This window comes from Cervus canadensis, chromosome 33, assembly GCF_019320065.1.
Source record: "Cervus canadensis isolate Bull #8, Minnesota chromosome 33, ASM1932006v1, whole genome shotgun sequence".
Taxonomy (NCBI): Eukaryota; Metazoa; Chordata; class Mammalia; order Artiodactyla; family Cervidae; genus Cervus; species Cervus canadensis.
In genome coordinates, this window is record NC_057418.1 from 36,405,538 (window position 1) to 36,425,973 (window position 20,436).

Here is a 20,436-nt window from a genome sequence, read left to right on the forward strand (position 1 = left end):
ACACCCGAGCATGCTCTACTGTGAGTTTTTATATTTATGTACAAATCGACAGCTCTCATCCCAGGGAAGTAACTGAGGTGGGGACAGAACCACCTGCCTTCCCTGGCAGAGGAATTCCTGGTTTTCAAGAAGTCATGTTATTTTCTTTTCTGCCACTTGAGAACATTGCTTATGCGTTAGTTTCTGGAGCTCTTGAATTATCCTCCTGACATTGAGTCCATTCCTAGATGCTCCAAAAGTTGCTTCGTTGAAAGGAAAAATGAGAACAAAGTTGCCTGCCTGGGGGCCGGGCACCCAGCTGCTGTCCGGCTGGACGTGTGGGGAGAGGCCCTTCTCCCGGCCGTGGGGCTGGATGAGCGACACGCAGGGGATGAGCGTCTTGAGGGCCGGGTGCCTGGCCCCGGCCTTCGGCTTGGCTTTGGGAGGCTCCCGCGTCGATGGGTGTACCTCCTTCTGCCTGCTCAGTGCTTCTCGGGGCTGGCAGGTGTGCCGGTTTTCAGGGCACGTCGTGACCGCTTTCTTCACTGGAGTTTCATCCTTACTGAACGCTCTTCTGCTCCTGAGTTGTGAGAAGGACTCGTAAGGAAGGTCGCTGCCCCGACCTCTGTCTTTCTCAGCAAGGGAGACGCCGGGACTTGCATTTGCAGCCCCACAGCTCTCCTTACTCTCGTTTCTGAGACTGTGCAAGTGAATCAGCTCGACGGTGTCATGGATGAGCCTCCTCTTCACGGACACGTCTGCCGAGCAGTCGAGGGACAGGCCCGGGCTGTAGTTGACCTCCAACAGCCACGGCTTCAAGTTGTCATCGATGAGGATGTCAAATCCGAAGAGCTCAAAGCAGTTGGCCGCGAAGGGCACGGAAGGCGCGATGGCCAGCACAGTGAGGATCACCACGCGGTTGATTTTCTGCCAGAGGAGCAGGTCGTCCACGTCCCAGCTCCGCAGGTAGGAGAAGAAGCGGCTGAGGGTCCACTTGCAGCCGCTGCCCACCACCTCTTTGATCTTCTCATACGAGGCCCCGGACCTGTTGATGCTGCTGTTGGTCAAGTGGGCGTAGCTGTTCTCCAGATCACCGAGGTCAAACTTCTCTGTGGCAAAGCGCACCAGCCCTTCCTGATAGATGTAGATGGTCAACGGCTTGAAGTCAGTGACACACACGTAGACGCGGAGGTCACACTTGTATCTCCCGACAAGTAGAGGGTTGCAGATGTATTTCTGTATGATGCATGTGTCAGCAAAGATCAGGTTTTTAATGTCACTGAAAATGATGATTCCTCGCCCTCGAGAGAGCTCTGCAGGCTTGCAAATCCAGTAGCTGAGCTTGGCATCCAACGCCTGCTTCTCCTTGAAGTACTCGGCCACGAACTTGCTGTAGTCGCTGGGCATGACAAACGTGGGGGGGAGGAACGCGTACAGTGGGGTGCCGTACAGACGCCCCATGTGCTGCAGGTGTTTGGCCAGGAGGTCCTTCCTGGTGAGCCTGGTGGTGCCCGGGTGGTGGTTCAGGCACTGCCAGGGCTTGACGTTGGCGTGCTCGGCCATCCGGAAGGAGGAGGTCCTCCAGTAGAGGTTCCAGTCCTCCACGTTCCGATCGTGCTGGTCAAACTTGCTCCAGCCGCGCTCCAGGAGGACACTCTGCACCACCTCGGGGGTGGTCTCGTCCACCCGGAACACCAGGGGCTTCAGACTGGCCCCTGGAGGCTCATCTTCCGCCATCAGATACGGTTTTCTTTTCTAGAAATGGATGATCAGAAAAGTGTTAGAGGAAGAGAATAATGGAAGGGATGGAGAGGGAGTTTGCGATTAACAAACATACATAAGTGGCGCCCCCTCCAGCACTCTGGCCTGGAGAATCCCAGGGACAGAGGAGCCTGGCGGGCTACAGTCCATGGACTTGCAAAGAGTCGGACACGACTGAAGTGACTCGCATAACACACCTAACTGAGTCACTTTGCCGTGTGGCAGAAACTAACTCAACATTGCAAAGCAACTATGAAGTGAAGTGAAAGTCACTCAGTCGTCTCTGACTGTACAGTCCATGGAATTCTCCAGGCCAGAACACTGGAGTGGGTGGCCTTTCCCTTCTCCAGGGGATCTTCCCAACCCAGGGATCAAACCGGGGTCTCCTGCATTGCAGGCAGATTCTTCACCAGCTGAGCCCCCAGGGAAGCCCAAGAATACTGGAGTGGGAGGCCTATCCCTTCTCCAGTGGACCTTCCCAACCCAGAAATTGACCTGGGGTCTCCTGCATGGCAGGCGGATTCTTTACCAACTGAGCTATGAGGGAAGCCCCAACTTCAAAGAAGGAAGTAAAGCAACTATACTTCAACTAAAAAAAATAAAATATATTGTTAGAAAAGAGGTTGGGTGGACAGATGGCGACCTGGTGGAGATTTCATCTAGGAGTCCAAGTCCGGAGGTCACCTGTGGTCTGTACCCTCCCAGACGTTATCCGGTCTCACGGACTCTTGCCTCTGCACAAACATGCCCATCACTGCTGCCTAGAGACCCAGACCCACGTGTCCCCACGCTCTTCTCCTCAGAGCTCAACAGCGCACCTCCTTCTATAAGAATGAGCTAAACGTGCCGGCAGGGACCCCGCCACACTTCCACTGAGCCTCAGTGGACCCTGTTGGCTACAACGTGAGCACTGTTCAGAGCAAAAATGGCCACGTTTCTACAGTTAAGTGAATCCGAGCATGTGTAAAAAGCTGGGAACCGTGGTGTTACGAGATTAGCCAGGGTCTGGTTGGCCTGAGAAGTTTCAGGAACTCGGGCCGGGCCCCTGTGACTATCTCCTAGGGCCCACCTCATGGTCCCAGGGCCTGGAGGTGTTTCAGAGGCCCCAGTTTGTTCAAATATCAGCTCATTTGCAAGAAAGAGTTGAGGAAGAACATTGGAGTTTTTAAAAACTCATTCTGTGATCGCAATGGTTGTCTGAGGATTGCACCTCACATTTTACAAGAGAAACAGAAAGTGCAGATTCAACATTTTTCTGAGCTTTCAAAGAAAGAAAACAGGAACATTTGTGAGAAAAACCAAAACTGACGATAAAGCTTGAGGCTTTGGTATGACCTAGAAAAAAGGTGAAAATAGTCATAGCCTCTGGGAGAAAATGTCAGTATTCCAAAGTCCTCTGTGCTCATCAAAAATTCCAAGTTCAGGCCACTTTGACTGTTTCTTTGACCATATTTGTATCATTCATGCATAATTAACCACGTAAAGTGACATAAATAATTTATTTGATGGAAATTCTGTGGTGTTCGGAAGATTCCAATTGATGGAGCAGGAGTAAATGTGACACACGCTGTATTTTCAGGGTGTCCAGTCTGGACAAGAAAGGAAGGAAGGAAGGGAAGAAGGAAAGAAGGAAGAAAGTGATAAAATGAAATTTATTACTTTAAGGCAGGACAAGAAAAAAATTAAACATAAAATTCTGTATGTATGTGTGTGTTAGGGCCATGTGCATCTCATTACATGTTAACCAGAGCTCCTCAAAGACAGGAGGGCCTGGGCAACCATAAAGGTCAAGTTTTTTCTTTCTTCTGACATTAGCAATAAAACTTCATAAAAGTAGAGTGTTTTCCCAGCTCTGTCGAGGGTCATGGAGACTTGCTGTTTACTCTGTATGTGTTTACTTGGACTATGGATCCTTGGTGAACTTTATGTAATGTAGCAGTGTGTTATCTTGATGTACAATTTCTTGTCTCAAATATACATGACTGTGCCTTTGACTTCTAGCGGTTGGGACGGTTCTCCGAGCATTCTGAGCCTCTACTTCCTGGGTTATAATCCTCAATTTGGCTCCAATAAAATTCCCTTTTTTCTTCTTCCTAACTTGATGGTTAATTGAATTTTCATCAACAAAAGAAGGGAAAAAAGAAGAATGGAAGAAAGGGAGGGAGGGAAGGAAGGAAGGATGAAAGGGAGGGGGCGGGGAGACTCGACTTGCTCACCCACCTTCTCCATATTTGAAGCTGCGAGAAGTTGTTGAGGAGGAAGGGAGATACTTGTTGCCAAGCGACCTTGTTTCTGAACTGAAGCCACCTGTAGGGTGTGGGTCGCCTCTGCTATCAAGGCTGCCAGTGGGCTAGGAAGGGCTTCCACACAAGGGTCCGAAAGAGTTATGAACAAAGCAGAATCAACAAAATGAGTGCCCCTTCAGCGTCATTACTGCTTTGACCTGGAACGTATTTATAGATTTTTTATAGATATTTCATAAAATTATATAAAATTTAAATTTATAATTATAATTATAAAGTTATAAATTTATAAAATTTATAAAATTTAAAAAAATTTATAAATATAAATATATATTTATAAATTATAGAATTTATAGATCTGTCGTGGCTGGTACAGAATTCTGTCTTTGCAATTGACCGTGATGTTTTCAAACTGTGTTCAGTGGTATTAACACGTATTTCAAGCCGTGTGTGTGTGTGTACATTTGTGAGTGTGTACATTTGTGTGTGTGCATGGCAGGCGTGAGGGTGGAAATAAGGGCTGGGTGAGGCTGGCTCAAATAATGATGGAAGCTGATTAAACAAAGTTAAAAATGCTTATCTCTGTCTCCAAGAAAGTTGCCATGATTGAACAGGATCCCCTCTTCAGGTGTGTGTGACGTGCTAATGGTAGCATTTCACAAAAGCAGTGTAAGAAATGCCGAGTCGGACGAACCAGCTGGACTGGTGTCCAGGTTCTGGCCGCCTCCGCCTTCTCCCACCTTGGGAGTAAACCTCTCGGAGGCTCGAGAGAAGAAGGTGTGCTCTACCAGAGCCCGCTTCACCTGGAATCAGGGCTCAGAGGCTGGAGCCAGCCTTCCCCAGCCTGTGCAGGTGGCGGTCAGAGAAGCCGGAGGAGAACAGAAACGGGAAACGCTGCTCCCAGGCAGCTCCGCTGGCCTGGGTCTGCTCCCACCGCGGAGCCCAGGAGGCCATGGCTCATCCTGGGGTGGGTGGTCGGGGGGGGAACGAAGTCTAAGGAGGCCAAATCCTGGCAGGCTGCTGGGCGGTACACACACTGCCCTTGGACCTCGTTTCAATCAAGTATCCACTTTCTTATTAAAATTTCACTGAGAAACCAAATGCATATTTGAGCTTTTTCTCCTGAATAAAAGTCCTTCTGGAGCTACTTGAAATGTGTTTATCCTGCCTTGTTCTCACAGGTACTGATGACAGCAAACAGTTCAATTAAGAAAAATATGTGTAGAGGTTATGTGTAGGGATTAAAAATAGGTTGGACCATCATCAAAGAATCTACAAACAATAAAAGGTGGAGAGGGAGTGTTTGGAGAAAAGGACTGTGTTGGTGGGAATGCAAACTGTTGTAACCACTGTGGAGAACAGTACTGAGGTTCCTTAAAACACTAAATACAGGGTGACCATATGATCTCGCAATGCCACTCCTGGGCAGAGCTCCAGAGAAAACCACAACTTGAAAAGGTACATGCACCCCCAAAATTCCTTGCAATACCATAATAGCCAAGGCATGAAAGCAACCTAGACGTCCATCAAAGGACAGAGATGTGGGACGTATACACAGGAGAGCGTATCCATGCGAAAGGACTGAATCATGCTTTTTGCAGTAACATAGGCAGGCCCAGAGACTGGCACACTCGGTGAAATAATCCAGAAAAAGGAAGACAAATACCATATAATGTCATTTATATGTGGAATCTAAATAAGATGGTGCAAAGGGACTTATTTACAAAACAGAAGTAGTCACAGATGTAGAAAACAGAGACATATATATAAAAGAAACAACTGATAAGGACTTTCTGTTCAGCTCAGGGGACTCTACTCAATATTCTGCAATGACCTGTATGGGAAAAGAATCTAAAAAAGGATGGAGATATATATATGTGCGTATATAACTGAGTCACTTCTCTGTACACCTGAAATGAATGCAACACTGTACGTCAACTAGACTCTAATTTAAAAAAGAAAAACAGGCTGGAGACAAACTCTGAAGCCCTTCTGTGGGAGGAGGGACGTGGGTCGTAGAGAGTCCCTTGGAAACTGGTACCTCCTGGAATGCTCCCAAGCCAGCACCCCCAAGGAGAGGGGTCCCCCTCCCCGAGGATGGAGGCCAGGGGCGGGTCTCTGTCCCTGGAGGAGGCGGCGGGCAGGAGCCCCCTCAGCTCTGGGGAGCTGTGAGCTCTGCAGACCCTGCAGCAGCCAGGGCCAGCATCCTGTGTGTGCCCGACGCTGCTGCGGTGAATGAACACTCTGCATGGTTCCTGAGATGAGAGCCCTCATCCAGACGGACGATCCAGCACACAGGGCCAGGACCAGCCTCGAACTCAGCTGTGTGAAGTGGAGTGCGTCAAAGCCTAGGGAACCTTGGAACGGGCTACCCAAGACCGATGTTTCAGACATGCCGCATTCCATGTCTTCCGTGGGAGGTAACACGCTGACTTCATCAGAGCAGGAGCTGGTCCAGGAGCAAGACAATTCCAGACACAGAGGAGGTCATGAGCATAATTAGTCTCATGACGTCATAGCTCAGCTGGTAAAGAATCTGCCCGCAATGCAGGAGAACCCGGCCTGATTCCTGGGTCAGGAAGATCCCCTGGAGAAGGGACAGGCTACCCACTCCAGGATTCTTGGGCTTCCCTGGTGGCTCAGCTGGTAAAGAATCCACCTCCAATGCGGGAGACCTGGGTTCTATCCCTGGGTTGGTAAGAGCCCCTGGAGAAGGGAAAGGCTGCCCACTCCAGTATTCTGTCCTGGAGAATTCCACGGACTGTATAGTCCATGGGGTCGCAAAGAGTCAGGCACGACTGAGCGACTTTCACTTTCAGCCCCGGTCACACACAGTCCTGGCCATGAAGGAAGTTTCTCTTTCCCAGACCTTGATGATACCTCAGAGCACACGGGTTCTGGGGAAGGGAATCAGTCAGACAGCACTTCTGTCATCACTGGAATCCCGGCTCCTGGGATGCCCCTGTGGGCCCACTGCTTCTCCCGAAAGACCAATCACTGCACATGCATTCCTGGGTGGGGCTGGCCCCCAGGGCCTGTCAGACTGCCAGTTCTCACATTTCCTTCCAAACTAGACCCTCAGAGAAGAACTGGGAGTTAGTTCTTTTATTTTTTTAATTCACACTTTATTTTTTGGCACTTCCACTGCTTAAAAGACAAATTGCCCTGGGGCATCTTCCACGGGAACAGGATCCCACTGAAGTATTAAACCATCTAATTAACACCTTGCCCTTCATTCGCCAATGAACTGAGAGAGGAAAGGTGTGGGGGCCGGGAGAAGGACCTTCTCAGGTGACCCTGATTCAGACGCAGCACAGAGTCCACCTAAGTGGGGGCTGGTTCCATAAGAAACGTCGGTCAGCGGATGTGGCCTACGAGCCTGTTTATAGCGTGTATGTGCACAAGATACAAGTCATGAAACTGTATGTTTCTACAGAAAGGCCTTGATATTTCAATTTGAAAAGTTAAATCCAAAAATATTTTCCCCGCCTTTTTTGGGAAGTACTGGAGATTTCCTTTACAAAGCCTTTATTTTTATGCGTCTCTTGTGAAAATGTGATTTCCTTTTTTTTTCTTATTATTAATAGCATTACCTTCAGTCACAGTGTAAGTATATTTTAAAATGCCATCTTGTTGTGAATGTAGAATTTGTACCCACAGATGATATTTCACACGGCTTAACACAGCGATTTGCAAATTGAGAAGTTAATTGTTTAAACTTTAAAAAATTTTCCATTTTTATTGAATGGGAGCCAGCAGTAGCGGGAGGTTCCAGCATAATTTTTCTAGATGGTGAAGCCAGCTTATGGGGATGAATCAACCTCAACCGTTTGTCTTAGAGACGTCACCATCCTGTTTATCCCCCTTTCCTGATGCATAATCTATAGATTTCAGTCGTGGTTTATAGTTTATAGAAACACAGAGTGCCTCTCACATGAAAAATATTACCTATGTATTACTTGCTCTATTTTTTAAAGTCTTTATCGAATTTGTTACAATATTGCTTCTCTTTTACATTTTGGTTTTCTGGCCATACTCTGGCCATGAGGCATGTAGGATTTTAACTCCCCAACCAGGGACTGAACCCCCACCTCTGTGTTGGAAGGTGAAGGCTTAACCACTGCATCACCAGGCAAGTCCATGATTTGTCCTATATTTTAAGTCAGCCAACTTAAGAGTTCCTTGTTACACTTGAAACTAATATTGTAAATCAACTAAACTTCAATAATAACTTTGTAAAAAGAGTTCCTATGTACTACATACATACATGTTCTTTTCAGGAAAAAGTTGGCATTGTTTAAACCCAGAACAATTTCATTATTCTCAAACAGAATCCATGTGCCATTTTTGGTGTTAATTGTAAGGAAGTCTATTTTATCATTAAATCCTTCAGTTTCCTGAAGGCAAAGGCCACTTCCAAACACCTCTTGCACCCAGCCTCCCGAGCACGTGTTCGCGGTTCATAAACGCTGGTGGAAGGGGCCAGGCTGGAAATGAAAACTCTGCCATGGTCCCAGGCTTCGCTGGTGGCTCAGACAGTATCGAACCTGCCTGCTATGCCCACAGGAGAGGACGTCTGCTCACCGATCCTAGTGGCCCTGGACCCAGCGCCTTAGGGGCCTCCCCCCAGGCGTGGCTGCGATGTCCAGGCGTGGGTGCGATGTCCAGGCGTGGCTGCGGTGTCCAGGCGGGGGTGCGGTGTCCAGGCGTGGCTGCGATGTCCAGGCGTGGCTGCGATGTCCAGGCGTGGGTGCGATGTCCAGGCGGGGGTGCGGTGTCCAAGTGTGAGTGCGATGTCCAGGCGTGGCTGCGATGGTCCCTGAGCCGGCTGGGTGTAAACGCAGGGCACCAAGCGGGAACGGAACGCTGCGTTGTCAGGCCCTGATCCAACGGTGGGTTTGGGGTCTTCCCTCGGCAGCTGCAGAGACCAGCTGAGAAGGGCAGGACCGGATGCAGGTGTGCGGGTCACCAGTGATGCGGCCTGCTCTCCTCACAAACCCTGGGGGCCGGTCAGGGTGTGGGCCCTGGGCTTCCCTCCCTTCAGGAGACCACACAGGCCGAGGCTGAGTGGTCCCATTGACGACACTCCTGAGGCCTCGGAGAAGAGGTGGTGGGCTCCTCTGGTGAGCCCCTGGGGATCTCCTGGGCTTTACTTTAGTGGGACCACAATAAATATTATTTCTACATAAAACATCTGCATTTCCAAAGTGAACATTTTTTATCCACTGAAGCCACAGCAGACGCCGGGTGGATGCACCCTCCAGGAAGGCTACCCCAGAATCTCACCCCGTCTTCTGGGGCCTGTGGGCCAGGCCTGTGGACTATAGGCCTCAACCCAACCCAAGAGAGCCGTCTCGAAGCCGGGGCCTCACACAGAAACTTTGTACTCAGCCCCTTCAGGTTCCAGCGCGCTATCGCTCACTGATTAATGTGTAATGTTTCCCCATCACCTACCTCATTACAGGCACGGTTATAACCACTCGGGACCAATAAACTGCTTCACGTAACTATATAAAAGCCGCACAGCCCAGCAGCCAAAGATGCCGGCTGAGTGGTGTCAAACAAAAGGGAATCACTGCAGATTTTCTAGTTAGCAAATCAAGAATAAAATCATTCCTTGTATGGAGCCTAGAAGGCAACTTTCTTTTTCGGTTTGTCGTATTAACCTGTTAATTATTCATTGCTGTCCTCCGGCCACCCACCTAGTAAATTTTCTAAAAACCAAGAGTAATCAAGTCCTTCCGCCGCTGACTGTCTTCAGGCACAGCAGACAAACGGCAGGTCTGGGAGGATGTCAGGGACGCGCACGCCGGGGGAGGCCTCCAGGCTGGAGTGGAGGCGTCTGGACCTGAATTGTCTGAGTCTGATCAACAGCTGTAGATGTTCCATTCAGCTTGAGATGGTCGCTTGAGCTTCCAGAGTTCCAAGCTGGGTGCCCCGCTGGGTGCCGGGGCTGGGAAAGGAGGTGATGGTCCCGATGAGAGGCGGTTGCTAAGGGCCCATGAACAGCAAGGAAAATGCAGGGGGCACTTATCTGATGACAATGATGTCCTTTTCCAAAATGAGAAAACGCGTTTCTCCCAACTGTCTTTTCGACGTTCAGCCTCCTTTTGATCATTTCTCAATGGGCTCAGTTTTCTCCACGGCTTGAGTTCACCAGGGGAACCTGGGCCTCCTCACGCATAGAGAGGCTTCCAGTGAGTGCCTGCTGGTCACTGCCCACACGCAAAACAGCCTCCAAGGGGCGTCCACGCTCCAGGGCAGGGCTGATCTGCCTGGATCATGGAGCCTTCTGCCCGGCTCCACACCAAAGCCTTTGAGGCTTTCTGTCATCAGTTATGTGGACCTCACAGGCATCCACTGTTTACAGCATCTGCTAACCTCACCCTCAAGCTCACAGGTCTGTTCTCTGAGACCGGACAGTCTTACTAAACACGCTCCCCTCTGAGAGCATCAGGAGGAAGCGCCTAATGCTTCTTCTTTTCCCAGCCCCAACTCATTATGATGTTTAAAATCTAGAATTTTCACGAAGTCCAAGGAAACTCTGAATCCACAATAGAATGTTCACTATTTTGTTACACCAAGTTCCATCACCAAGACCCTTGCCCCAAGTGGTCAATAGAAAAACAACCCCATCTACCAAGCCTGAGGGAGGCAGCCAGGGAAAGCAGCATGATTATGGGAATGTGGAAGTCTTTCCTGGACGCCAAAGAACGTCCCAACCAGTAACCACACCACTGACACTTTGCCAGTTAATATGCATGGAAAATCGAAACTTGCATAGTGCCTGGTTCATTGGAAGGATGGTAAGTATTTATTGAGAATGGACTGTTATTAATTACCATCATCGCTTAAGTACTGTTGAAGAACTTACATGAACAAGATACTTTTGTAAGAAAAACTTGAGAGAGACGCGTGTAAGTAAGCACATAAAATCAGCCTATGGTTTTGGGAGCTGTCACCCTTGGAGGAAGTGACAACAGTGAGTCCCCCGGGGGTCCACGCTGGTGGTGGTCTGTTTCTTGGTCTGGGTGCTGGTTACATCAGTGTGTTCAGTTTGTGAAAATTCACCAAACTGTACACATATAATTGTACCTTTTCTGTCTTTATGTTGCAGTTCAATAAAAAGTTCTAAAAACTTAGCATCTATCTCAGTTGAGGAGCATTGGGAGTTATTTATCACTCTTGTGCCTTTTAGTAGAAAAACATCCTCAACCATAAGTTATGAAACCAGGTTCTAGTATCATTTCTTCAGTTAGCCAGCTGTGTGATCCAGGACGAGTCACTAACCTTGCTGTCTAGTCTTGCTTTTCTCAATTTCTCAGGAGGAATTTGATCTAGAATCATTTCAACCTTATGGTCCTCCCCACCCCCAAGCCCTCCAGGGCCTTTTGTCTGTGGAAAAACTTTAGCCAAGAATAAGATTAATCAGAGAAGTGAGAAAATGCAGAAGCAAAGAAAAGCAGTCTAACAAGACTAAATAATGTAGTTTAGTCGTTGTTGTTTAGTCGATAACTTGTGTCCGACTCTGCCTGCCAGGCTCCTCTGTCCATGGATTTCCCCAGGCAAGAATACTGGAGTGGGGCTGTTATTTCCTTCTCCAGGGGATCTTCCCAACCCAGGGATCGAACCCACGTCTTATGCTTGGCAGGGAGATTCTTTACCACTGAGCCGTTAGGGAAGCCCTGAACTGAAGATTAATTGCTCTTAAAATAGTCAAGATGCTGGTCAGACCACCAGTGACGCCAGAGCTGCATGTAGCCCCTTCCCTCCATCTATACACCCCTGAAACTCCGCCTTAGAAGCTCTTGCCCACTGACCCTCAGCGGCAAGACGGTCGGGGGGGTTAGCGGTGGGAGCTGGCCTTTGGAGAGGAGTCACACGCCCCCCTGGGTTCCAGCAACCAGAATAAAGCAAACTTTCCCTTTCACCAACCTTGCCTGTTTTCTGACTTATGACCCATGAGCAGCTGTCACCAATTTTGGTGACATAATGACCCTTGTACCCGAGGCCACGCTGGAGCTGTGGCCTCTTCTCTCTGGAGAAAACTTCTGGGCGGAGCTGGAGACCCCACCGTCTACACTCCTCTTTGAGCCACTGGGCTCCCGTCTTCATCTCCAAAGTCCCGCCAGTCTCTGCGATCACGGACAGCAGCAGCCTCATCACCGCCAAGTCAGCAACCGGCCTGTCCTCATCCCACCTCACCCGGTCTCTGTCTGGACCCTGCAGCCCCGCTCAGCCAGCCTCCCTGGTCACGTCCCCCAGCTCCTCGCCCTCACCCTGACGTTTAAAGCTTGGAAAATGCCAGTGTTGAGACCTCAGATCTTCACTTTCCTCCGGCCGCTCACTCGAGTGTCAGCTAGGACCTGGGCCTCCACTGCAGGCAGATTCTTTACTGTCTGAGCCACGAGGGAAGCCTGCTTGTGGCTCTTTTGTTTTATTTTTCGTAAGGAAATGAGGGAGGAGCGGTGAAGGAGCCCTGCACGAAAGTCGGACGGATGTTCTGACAGAAATAACAAGCGGATCCTGGAGCCAGAGGGAGGTGGGCCTGGTGTCACCTGCGGCGGGAGCATCCCTCGGGGAGCTCGGGTGCGGGTCGGTGCCCTCCCTGCCCGCCAGGGGGCGCCGTGCAGCCGCCCGGCCTCCGCGGTCCAGGTGATGCTGGCGCGCTGCTCCCCGGCCTGGACGGACAGAGGGGACAGACAGGCGCCTCCCTCCTGCCCGCCTCCCCGGGCCCGGGGTGCTGAGCCCCCGCGGGAGAGAGGGGAACAGGCGGGCTGCCCACCGCTGCCGCAAACCCAGGCTCCTCCCGCTGAGGGATCTGCCCCCATCCCCACCGTCCCACCAGAGAAGGGACAGACAGACAGACTGGTGAAACCGGAGGCGTGGGAGGAAGCGCTGAACCCTCTGGGGAAGGGTCTCTGCCTGGGAGGAGCAAGGCAGTTTTCAAAGTGTGCGCCTGAAAAAAGGCATCTGAGGTGAATTTTGAGCACAGGGGGAGGAAAGAAATTTTGATAAAGCCAGCGATCACTGCTGAGGTGTGGAGATTATGATATTTATATGCAATATATTTATAAGTTTATGTCATACTGGGGGAACTTATATTGTAATTTGGGGAGAGAAGGGGTGGGGGCAAGGATGAGTCAGGACTGACTCACGGAGGGTCCAGCAGGCCCGACTAAGGTGTTGAAAAAAAAAAAAATGGTCAGCACTGGCCGGTCATGAGTAGAGGAGGCAGCGGGTGAGTCTGACTCTTGAAGGATGGTCATTGGGTCAGGAGCCACCAGAGGCCACAGACAGCGCGGGGCTGGAAGACTTCCCAGAAGCGAGGCCAACGGGGCCGGTGCCTGACAGAGGCGGTGGTGGGTGTGGGTTAGGCCAGGGCAGCCGGCGGGTGCGTGGCGGGTGGGGGGGTGCTCCCTATGGGAGATGATGCTGGAGACAGAGGCCTGTCCAGGGGCGGGTGAGTGACTGCCGGGAGCTGGGCCCAGAGTCCTGGGCGGTCACAGGCGCTGTCTGCAGGCGTTGGGGGGCAGAGGCCTGCAGGGGAGGCCAGGCCCCTGGAGGGGGTGCTGGAGGCTGAGGGGTGCGGCGGGTCCGGGGCAGGGAAAGGGTCAGTGGACCCGCGGAGGGCCTGGCTGAGCCGCCACCAGGAAACGCGAGGACAGCGAAGGCCGAGGCGTCTCCCCCGGGAGCTCTTGGCCGAGCGGTGCCGACGGTGATGGGCCCCTCACTCGGCTGTTTGGCTAAACGTCAGTGGAGCTGCTACTATTGTCGTGTTCCTTCATGGCGTCCAGGGGGCACTGGGATTCCACGATGTCACTTGTCATGAGCTGCAATGACAACGACAAGCAGTGGTGCTTACTCCCAGAATTCTTTTCAGAAATGTACTTCATATGCTGTTAGCCAGCTAAGTGAGCGAGCCGCTGCAAGAGCAGAGACATGACATGACTTTAAAACCCAGCCACACGGTCCAACACTGGGGAGCTTTCCAAAATGCGGATGCCCAGGCTCCACTCCAGGCTGAGCCCCTGGGTCAGAGGTCAGGAGAGATAAACCCAGTGCTCCCCCCCCCCAGCTGTAAGGACGGGATGAGGAAGCCTCGTAACTGGTCACGGACTCAGCGCGGCAGTGGTGACAGCCCTGTGGAGGGCCCACCGTGTCCCCGGGATGAGGGGCTGCCCTGCAGCCCACAAGGCTCTCCCCCAACAGTGGGGTCCCCCCGACGCTTGGCCAGGCGTCTGGAGGTGGTGGACGCAGCACCTTCCGTGAACGTGTCCTGTCTGTTCCGTCCGCAAACGTCGCCTCCCCGCAGATGGATGGACAGAGACCTGCCCGTGAGCTGAGACGAAGCCATGGAGACAGACTTTGCAGGTAGATGAATGTGTCAGACTTTTAGTCTGGTATTTGAAAAAGAAAACCAGGAAGCCTGGGCCCAGGAACTGGGAGGGAGGCGATTAAAGGAGCAGGGAGATGGGAGATGAACTCAGATTATGGGGCAGGGGGAGGCCTGGAAAGGATTGTGTGACTGGGGAGGGGGGTTCTGAGGGCCTGTTTGGAGGAGGCTGGTGGGGGGGAGCTCAGAGACGTGGAGAAGCGTGACCTGGGCCTGGAAGGGGGCTCAGGAGGGGGAAAAAAAAATTTCCGTTTCTGATTTGGGTGTGAAACTAGAAGAGGCTGCCAAACCCCGAGTCCTTTTTAACCCTCTCGTTCCATGTGATTTATTTTGTCATCCTCTCTGACTAGTAAACTAGTAAACTGGTAAACTAGTAAACTAGTAAACTAGCGCCTCACTCACGGACTACATAAACCTGGCTGGGGTCAGGGTGAGGGTGAGGGTCTCCCGAGGCCCAACGCTTCGACTCGAGTAGGAGTTTCCAGGCTCCTGGAGGGTGGGGTGTGACGTGACGGGCCGTTCTCACTGAAGGCCGCCCTCCTGGCTTCCTGGGGCCCCCGGCCCGTCCGCAGAAGCCCGTCCGGCGGGCTCCCAGAGTGGTCACTGTCGCCACGACCAGCAGGACACCTGGCCGTCGGCCAGGGGCGGTGTCCACGGGCTCGCCGGTGTTCCTCACCCGTGACCCACGCGGGTGCTCATTTACGTGTCACCTAGAGGACTGTTCTCTTCTGAAGACTGGCAGCCCCCTTCCATCAAATAGTGACCATGAGGTTGTCTGTGCTCTCTCTTCTTACCTGGGCTGCCAGTAAACTCAGGGCTTGTTTTAGACGATGGTGACTCCTGCGCCCATGAGCCTGGATTATTGCCACACAGACTTTCTCTTTATTATTATGTGCTTGTGACTTCATTTCTACACTTACCACTTTATTTTAGATACACATTTAATTTTTAGGATATGTTTAACCATACATTGTGACATTACATTTGCACATTTTATTTTTGAAAATCTTTTCCTAGTGAGTAACTCTGAGCAAGTAGTAAAATTTTGCCTTTGTTCCTGAGCCCTGGCAGGTGGATAAGAGACTTACAATTGTTGGATCCAGTCTAATTGAGGCTCATAATAGCCCCACTGGGGTTTAGAGATGGACGAAACCATTGCATTTAATCTTAGTCTGAGGTGTTCATTCTTATTTCACTGTGTACAGTACTTGGTGTGTGTGCTCAGTCACTCAAATTGTGTCCACTCTTTGAGAGCCATGGACAGTAGCCCGCCAGGCTCCTCTGTCCATGGGATTCTCCAGGCTAGAATACTGGAGTGGGTTGCCATTGCATTCTCCAGGGGATCTTTCCGACCCAGGGACTGAACCAGCATCTCCTGCATCTCCTGCGTTGGCAGGCGGGTTCTTTACCCCTAAGCCACCTGGGAAGTCCGTACAGTGCTTTATAGCGTTTTATAACCCACAGTGTTTTTTCAAAAAAATTCTAAGCATTATATATATATATTTTTTTCTTTTTCAGACTCTTTCCTTTATAGGTTATTTTAAAATATTGAGTATATTTCCCTGTGCTATACAGTAGGTCCTTGTTGTTCTTCTACTTTATATGTAATAGTTTGTATATGTTGTTCTACTTTATATGTAACAGGGTGTATATGTTATTCTCAAACTCCTAGTTTATCTCTCCTCTGCTTTTTCCCTTTGAATAACATCTTGTCTCAAGGATTCCTCATGAAGGAGGAACATTTCCATTTTGCAAATAGAGTACTATGCTCAAGATTAAGTCCCTTACTTTCTGCTACAATTCAGCCTTCCCAGAGCAACACTGGCGCAACCCAGGGACCCCCGCTCACCCCCCGCCCCAGCCCGGGGCCCAGGAGGAAGCAAGAGCCCTGTTCTGTCTCTGTGCCCGCATCAAGGTACCCGAACATACACCCAGGTTGAAGGGCGCAGGCCAAGTTCAGAGGATGAGCAGGAAAGAACAGGCCTGAGTGCCACAGGCCACCTTCCAGGAGCAGCCGGCCAGCAGGCGGGAGCTGCCGTCCAGTGGGAGCCTTCGGCGGCCCCGGCGGCCGCTCTTCAGATGGCTGCCCGGCCCGGGCCCTCACCCCCTGGACCCGCAGCCCTCCCGTCGCCCGAGGGGCTGGGGCTCCCGCACATTTTCCCTCGAGCAGCAACAGCCGCAGACAGAGCAAGGAGCTCTGCCTTCCGCCAGAGCCCGGGGTGCCTTGGCCTCCGACTCCGGACCTCACGGGGACGCAGGGCCCTCCCGTGGCTTCTCAGCCTGGAGTCGGGAGAAGGGGCGGCTGTGGGTCTGATGTTCCCGGCCGAGCCCCTCTGCCCACGTTCGTGCATTTCTGCGAGTCCACTGGGTCTCTGCAGGCAGAGTGTCCCCAGCTCCAGCACCCAGGCCCAGGAGGACCAAGCACTGCCAGCCACAGTACTGAGCAGGGGGCGCACACAAATGCCAGCGTTAGGAAGTGTGCGTCCCGCGGCCACGGCCACAGCCCGGACAAGCCCGAGGGGTCTGTGTTGAGGGCAGGAAGGCACTCAAGGTCGAGGAGGCCCGTGAGCAAAGCTCTAGAGGCCACAGTGCCTTGGAGAGGGGCCGGGCGGCCCCCTGGAAGGTGGAAGGCCCTGGGCTCGGCTGTAGGACACACCTCGGAAACTCAGCCTTGGGAGGGCCACAGGGCCTGCCAGACAGGTTTGCTTCAGGGCTGGAGGAGGGCAGGCAGGCACACGGCCACGGGATGCGTGGAGAGAAGCCTGGAGAAGAGCAGGGACCGAGGCGGGGGAGGAGGCAAGCTGGGCTGAAAGGAGAAAAGAGGAGACATGGGGAGCCCTGTCTGAGAGGTTCCGGGGGTGAGGTGTCTCCAAAAGACAGCTGGGCTCAGAGAATGCCCGTGCCTGCATTATCGGGCGTCAGACGAGGAGGAAGGAGCAGGATGGATGTACTTGCCGGAGAGGCAGGCAGAGGCCAGGAGACTGGTGGGCCCGCGTCCGGGTTCATGTGTTATCAGCCCCATGTGTCAAGTCCCGTTGGAAGTAACTTGCATCTGTTGTCATCAGTGGCCTCCGACAAGCCAATGTGATGACGTTTGTTTGTGTGATCCAGGTGGGTGGAGTAAAGTATTTGGACAAGAGTTAGGTCCATAAAATAACTGCATTTATTTAGAAACTCATACCCTATAAGCTTCAAGACACAGAGAGCCTCGTCTGGCTTTGTCCCTCACTGACTCTGGGAGGCAGTCACTGACTTGCCAGGGCGTCAGTTTGCCCATTTGCAAAGTGCTGGCATTGGGCTGCGTCTTTTCAGCGACTTTCGAGTTCTTAACAACAACCCCGAAACAAGCCTAGGCTATTGACCCGTGACTCTAGGCAAGTCCCTGGTGGCTGGTGGTATCCTGAGTTTATCTCTTCTGTATCTGAAACGAACTGATTCCTCCACCTACACTCTGCATCTCCGCTGATGAGATGGTGGACTGAAGAATCTGATAAGATAGAAAAAACATCACCTAAAAGTAAAACCGCGTTGAAGCGGTCGTAAAGAATCAACCGCAGACCCCGCGGAGTCTCCGGGTAACGCTCGCCTGCTCTGGGGCCGCCCCAGGTCCGCCCACCGCGGGGCTTGTCGGTTCACAGCTTCGTCTGTGCCACCCCCTCCTCGGCGGGTTTTGTCCGCGCTGCGGCCAGCGGCCCGACCGCCTTCCTGGACTCCAGGTACTCGACGGCCCCGTAGGCGGCCATGGCGGCGCCCAGGACGCCCAGGAGGACGTACAGTTTGACGCTGACGCACAGGAACGTGCTGTATCCGAAGGCGATGACGAAGCCCAGGGCTTCCCAGAGGCGGTAGTTGGCGAAGGCGGCCTCCTTGTTCTTCTCAAACAGAACCCCGAAGAGAGCTGCAGGCAGAGGCGGAAACGCGGCTGTGATTCCGGCGGAGAACGCTGCCGCTTCCCCGAGGCCCAGGTACCCACCCCAGGACCTTCCTGTCTGGAAATCAGAAGGGTTTCACGGTGTGGACGGTAACCAGTCCGGTGAGCGGGCCTCTCGCAGAGAAGCACCATCGCGTGGACTAGAAAGAGAATGGATGAGAGTGACCTCCGGAGGGGCCGTGAACCAGCCCCGTACCTCGCAGGTCAGGAAAGCAAGACTGGGAGATGGGACCTGAGTAGATGAGGGCGAGGGGCCCCCTCTGCAGGGTCCACGGGTGGGCCAGCTGTGTGCTGTCCCCCCGCTCAACGCGACGAGAAAGGCCCTGCACGCCGGGGTCTTCCTCCCTGAAACCAGCCCAGTGATGAGAAGACATCAGACGAGCCTGAATTAAGGGGCAGTCTACACAACCCCTGACCCATATTCTCCAAAAGGGCCACAGGCATCAAAGCAGAGCAGAGAGGCTGGCACAGACCAAAAAGCAGACGCGGTGGCTGCATGTAACGTGGCCACCTGCCTGGGGTCTCGGAGCACATAGAGAAAGGGGGGGAAGCTGGGGAAATGGAATAAAATCTGAAGTTCCGTTATTTCCCAGTGTTAATCCCTCGGTTTCGACAAATGTACCACAGGTTTGTAAGATGTTCACATTAAGGAAACAGAATGGACAGTATGTGGGAATTCTGCACTCTATTGGCAACTTTTCGTAGATCTAGGATTATTATAAAACAAAAAGAAAAGCCTGCTCGCCGTCCGACCTGGCCAAGGCACCAGGTGAAAGTGACTGGATGCGGACTCCCGTGCTCAGAGGCCGGGACGATGACAAGTCTTGTTTGGTTGGAAACGACAGGTTTCGTGAACCGGGCATGTAAGAGAGGACAGATTTTCTGAATTTATCAGCCTGAAAACAGCCCCTTCAGTGGCTGATGAGGCAAAAGGGTATTTCAAGGCCAGACTTTCTGAGTCGTCTCAGATTCAGGCATTGGCGTGCAAGTGTTGCCATGGCAACAGTACTGTCAGGGTGGATAAGCAGAGAGCAGCCAAGATGAATGGCTCCACAGGCCGGAGGGCTCCCCGGAGCCCAGTGGGAACCCAGAGCAGGGAGAGGCAGGATTCTGCCCCAGGAAGGAGGGGCTGGGATGGTCCCGCCCCGTCGTAGCAATCTGCTTTTCCATTGAGAAGTGGTGACTGCAAAGGAGGGTTACGCTGTATGCAGTTGCATCCCGTCTCATTAAGTAGGAATGTACGTGACTCATGTCTTTTCTTAACAGACACATTCAGGAAATCCAACTTGCTACTGAAACAGCAGAAGTGAGAGAACTGGTCTTGGTAGGTGGCAAAAGCTACACAAAATGTGCAGTTTTTGAAAACACAGAGACAGTATGGATGGACCACACTACAGGGAGGTGGAGCCGGCCCGCAGGGAGCTCTGTTGTTAACACAGCCCTCCTGGTCAAGATGGTTAAGGTCACAAATCATAGACGGGAACAACAGTTTCCCTCCAAGAACTGATTTTTACTCAAAAAAACCCTTACTTCTAATTTGAACAAAAAGACAGAAATAGTTCATTTTAAATTGGTATTCTTATTCAAGAAGGACTTTACCCGAGTCTTTCACCGGACTTCATGCAGCTGCTCAACCTGACAGAAGCTCAGCCTGACAGTCTCTCGTGTCCGTGGAAAGGAAGGGGGACTTGGAGCAATTACTCCCATGTCTCAGGGAGAGAGAAAACCAAACAGGTTTACCGCGAGCCTTCCGAACACCTGGGGATTGTTGTACGCTGTGCATGGCTGTGCATCCCAGGCCCTGACCTGACTTCTAAGTGTAAACACTTCAAAAAACTCCCTGAGCTCAGGGAAGGCAGTTATTCAGAGAGCAAGTCTGCAGAAGCACTGGGGTGTAAACAGTGGGGGTCCCTCGCCCCTCCACGGGGACGTGGAGACGCTCTCTCCAGATGATCGCTGGCTGAAGCGCCTAAGAGTCCTGCCGGGGCTGTTGGGACCTCTCACTGGCTTACAGTCCAGACGGCTGAGAAAAGCGAGCATGGTTGCTGTTTGTCTCCTCTACTGACTCAGGCATTTCCTCTGTTGAACAACAGCCCCACCTGCGGCTAATCTGTCACCGCTTCCAC

General features: G+C 52.0%; 2 protein-coding genes across 9 annotated transcripts in view; both read right to left on the bottom strand.

Moving 5' to 3' along the window:
• Positions 1-132: 132 nt before the first annotated feature.
• TTLL2 (tubulin tyrosine ligase like 2) lies at positions 133-1,728 on the bottom strand. The gene has a single exon (XM_043457108.1). It carries the CDS (start codon positions 1,714-1,716, stop codon positions 133-135), a length of 1,584 nt encoding a protein of 527 aa, XP_043313043.1. The 5' UTR covers positions 1,717-1,728.
• An 11,442-nt stretch (positions 1,729-13,170) lies between these two features.
• The window catches only part of UNC93A (unc-93 homolog A), a 36,227-nt gene continuing 28,961 nt past the window's right edge, over positions 13,171-20,436 (bottom strand). For 7 of the 8 annotated variants that reach the window (XM_043457352.1, XM_043457353.1, XM_043457351.1 and 4 more), the window contains one exon: positions 17,520-18,277. In XM_043457352.1, coding sequence (XP_043313287.1) covers positions 18,012-18,277 — 266 coding nt within the window. In that variant the 3' untranslated portion in view covers positions 17,520-18,011. Of the gene's footprint in view, positions 13,817-17,519; positions 18,278-20,436 lie in introns of those variants that run through there. The other variant, XM_043457354.1, reaches the window with a different exon arrangement.

Excerpts from the sequence above, each read along its gene's own strand:
- TTLL2 (XM_043457108.1), bottom strand. The coding sequence starts at position 1,716 with ATGGCGGAAGATGAGCCTCCAGGGGCCAGTCTGAAGCCCCTGGTGTTC.